Here is a 4031-nt window from a genome sequence, read left to right on the forward strand (position 1 = left end):
CAATGCAATATTGTTAACTATCATCATCATGCTGTATATTAGCTCTCCAGAACTCATTCATTCATCTTGCACAAACTTTTTACACTACTTAAGAGTATTTTGACCCTTTCACCCTATAATTTCATTTTAAAAATCTACCTCAACAATGTTAAATTCAGAAAAATCTTAATATATATCAGAGGTCATCACAGCACTACTTATAAAGAAAAATATAAAACCAATATAGGTAAATAAATATGTAAATAATCGTAGAGAAATGATAAAATGAATTATGGTAAATCTAGAAATTAAAGTTATATATTTAAAACATACTTATAAATTTTAGTAGGAAAAGTAGGGTAAAATATAAATAGTGTTAGTACATCTACATAAAATATGTGTGAAAATAATGTAAGGAGGGAAGAACAAACAAAAATGAAATTAATGGTAGTGTTTAGGATGTAAGACTATATTTTCACCTCATATTTTCTGATTATTCAAATTTTCTAAAAAGATCATGGTTATGGGCTGGATTATGTTCCCCCCAAATTCATACATTGAGGTCCTAAACCCCAGTACCTCAGAATGTCTCTTAATTTTAAGATAGTTTTTTAAGAAGTAATTAAGTTAAATTAAGGTCGTTAGGGTAAGCTTTAATCCAGTATGATTGGTGTCTGTGTAAGCAGAGGAGATTAGGACACAGACATGTACAGAGAGGAGACCATGTGAAAACAGAAAGAAGATGGTCATTTACAAGCTAAGGAGAGAGGCCTCAGAAGAAACAGAACTTACTGATGCCTTGATCTCAGACATCTAGCTTACAGAACTGTGAGAAAATTTCTGCTGTTTAAGCCACCCAACCTGTGGGATTTTGCTAAGGGAATCCAAGCAAACTAAACCTTTTTAATAAAAAATAAAATATTTATTATTAAAAGTGAAAAAAGTAATCCCCGATGTAAAGGGAGCCCTTCTTCCATGAGCTACACTGAAACACTAGAGCAACTTGGGGTATATATATAAAACCATATAACCTTTATGCAAATCATACTATTGCATGACTATCACTCTATCAAAATAATCCAGCTTTTATGCTATCTCTTAAATTACATATGATATTATTAATTATAATTGGAAAGTGCTGACTTGAGCCTACTGAGACCATGTTATAGAGGTGGGAATACTAGAACTCAAGCATCTGTTGGTTGGATGGGGTTGCAAATTTTTAAGACTCCTCCCAACCCTAAGATTCATTACCTTCAGTGAGTAGAGTTGCTAGCTTCTAGAGTGAAAAATTAGCTTCCAATTAATCTAGTGCTTGTGGGTTCCTGACCAAACTGGAGTGCTCTTACTACGCTTCTATTCAATTCCAAGAGCAATGTTTCTCATTCTAACACTATAGGGCCTTCTCACTTGTCACGTTACCCAGACTTCAAATGTCATCTGCATTTTTCCAAACCTTAAGGTAAGTTAAATGCAAAATTGTTTAAATAAAAACAAATAAAACAAAAAGGGCACCTAACCCCATAAACAATTGTGTGCCATTTAAAACAAAGAACCATACTGACCAACTTGCAAATGAAAAAAATGCTAAAGCTTTGTCTAAAGTTAATGCCAACTCTGTTTTTAAAGGATAGAAATACTTCAAAAGAATGTATTCTTGTTTTTAAAGATTTTTAAAATGTATTTTGATGGAAACTACATCCTTAGGAAACTTGAAAAGCATGATATTTTGTTGTCTGCTTTGCATTCCAGAATTAGCATTTCCCCACTAACAGCAGGAAAATCTTATCCAATAGCTGAGAAGCAGACCCTGGTCCTCCACTGAACTAGGGGGCAAATGCAACATGTGCAAATGAGACTATTGAAAGTCTCCTTATGGAAACATTTTGCTTCCCAGAGCAAATGCCCAGCTATCCTGAAATTAAACTATTAACAATGTCAGTATAAACCACATTTCCCCATTTTCCTCCACTGTTTTACTGAAAACCCTTCCATATGCTGTTTTACCCCACTTTCCTGGCATTCTCAGAAACGCCCTCCCCAGAGTCACCTCCCCAGTGCGTGCCTGCTCCCCAGGTGTTTAATTCCTCAAGAAAGATCCGCAAGGACCTAACTACTTTAATGCATTCGAAGTTCTAAAAGTCAGCCCCACATTATTAGATCATGATCATGAAGATATAAAAATTTTCTGCTTACTTTTCCAGCAGTGCCCATCTTGTCTTTCTCTTGGTTCTGTATTTCAGTAAACAGAAATTTTTCTCAGTGAGGTTCAGCTCACGCTGCTGTAAATAACAGCATCTTGTACTGTCAGATAAATACTCGGGCTGAAAAGTTCTGCCTTCAGAAATATGAGTCACAGCCTTTAAGGCTTTCCAACAGTCCATGTGCCCCACCCTTTGCAGATCAAGCCATGAGAAGAAAAACAACAATGTATTATGGTCCAACCAAAGGTAGAGACCTAACAAAGACAGGATAATCAATCCTGTTGAAAAGGCCTGAAAGCGTTCTTATCCGCCTTGTATGTGGGAATATAGAAACAGGTCAGGTTGGTTGAGTTGAACACAATTCATTAAAAATCTATTGTGTGCATTTTCAGTGGCTCTGCTCCGCACAGCTGACTGGAAGGATGTGCATGTACATTTGTATTTATGTTCTACTTCATTCTACAAAACTTCATGCACTTCGTGGAAAATATATAATTAAACATGAATGTCAATACGGCCAAGGAAATGTAAACAAATTAGAAGGACAAGGTTGGGAAAGGGGAGTCGTGGGTACATAGATCACAGACAGCTGTGGTTTCCAGGTGTTTGGGGAATAGAAAGAAAAATAAACCTTGTTGCCCCTGCACGTGGAGATTATGATCTGGACCCAAATCACTGTAATACTCAGAGTTGTCTCATATGGTTGTGTGGTTTGTGCACTGCACAAGGGTTCTCCGTGCAGGGCCAAGGGGACTGAAGTGNTATTCTAATTCTCCCATGAGGATTTTCATCCAAAACTAAAATTGTAATCCTTAGAGATCATTTTGTGTGCACCCATGTTCGATATATGAGAATTGCAGCCCAAATGACTGAGCCATGGTCACAACACATGAGAGGCAGGGCTGGACTAGGTCTGAGGCACATCCCTCCCTTTGCTTTTTTTTGCTTGTGGTCACATAAATAACATAGGTTCTTGTATGATTTCAGAGTATTAAAACTGCCATCTTGGTATCACTATCCCCAAGGGCAAATTTATAAATCAGAAAATGCTGCTGATTTTTCTGTAAGAATATCAGCCAGTGTTTAATTGCTGTATAATCATGTAGAAATGGGGAACAAATTAGAAAATTCGTATGACTAGAGATGAAAGGAACCAGAAAGGTCCTGATGTACATAGACTGAGTTCAGATGACTCAATCTGGGACTTGGCATCTCTTTATCTCTTTTTGTACCTGGGCTAGTTTTTGCATCTCTTTGGGTCTTAAATGCTTAAGGCAAAAATGACAAAAGTTAACATTTTTGATACATACAAAGCTTAATCAAATTGATAAGGAAAGCATGAAGATATCCACTCCTTCCATTCCTGCCCTCCCACATACCGCACTCACACCTGGAGATACATACAAAGGACATAAGGACGAAAATAACAACCAGTTAATACATATATCGGGAAGTGTTTGCTCTCTTCAATTATAAAAAAATGTTGTTTATAGAAAATGTCATGATATTATTCTATTTTAAGTCCATAATAACTTTTTAGTTAATGAGAACACACAGTCTTGTCAAAGGGGTGATTCATTTATGACAACACCTCTGGAAAATAATTTTCAGTATACAGCAGGATACTTAAGAATGTTTTTTCTGGTAGATGGTCCCATCTTACTTTTTTAGCAACTTTATTGAGATATTTTTAACATAAAATTGAATATATTTAAGGAATATAACGTGATGCTATATGTATACATTGTGAACAATCACCACAATCAAACTAAATAATTTATCCATCACCTCTACAGAGTTACTGTGGTGTGTGTGTGTGTGTGTGTGTGTGTGTGTGTGTGTGTGTGT

General features: G+C 36.0%; 1 protein-coding gene across 1 annotated transcript in view; it reads right to left on the minus strand.

Moving 5' to 3' along the window:
* Window positions 1-2386, minus strand: part of LOC109392925 (alcohol dehydrogenase class 4 mu/sigma chain) — an 8100-nt gene extending 5714 nt beyond the window's left edge. The window contains exon 1 of the mRNA XM_019661644.1: window positions 2176-2386. Coding sequence (XP_019517189.1) covers window positions 2176-2193 — 18 coding nt within the window. The 5' untranslated portion in view covers window positions 2194-2386. The remainder of the gene's footprint in view (window positions 1-2175) is intronic.
* Between the last annotated feature and the right edge of the window lie 1645 nt (window positions 2387-4031).

This window comes from Hipposideros armiger, unplaced genomic scaffold (assembly GCF_001890085.2).
Source record: "Hipposideros armiger isolate ML-2016 unplaced genomic scaffold, ASM189008v1 scaffold_357, whole genome shotgun sequence".
Classification (NCBI taxonomy): domain Eukaryota; kingdom Metazoa; phylum Chordata; class Mammalia; order Chiroptera; family Hipposideridae; genus Hipposideros; species Hipposideros armiger.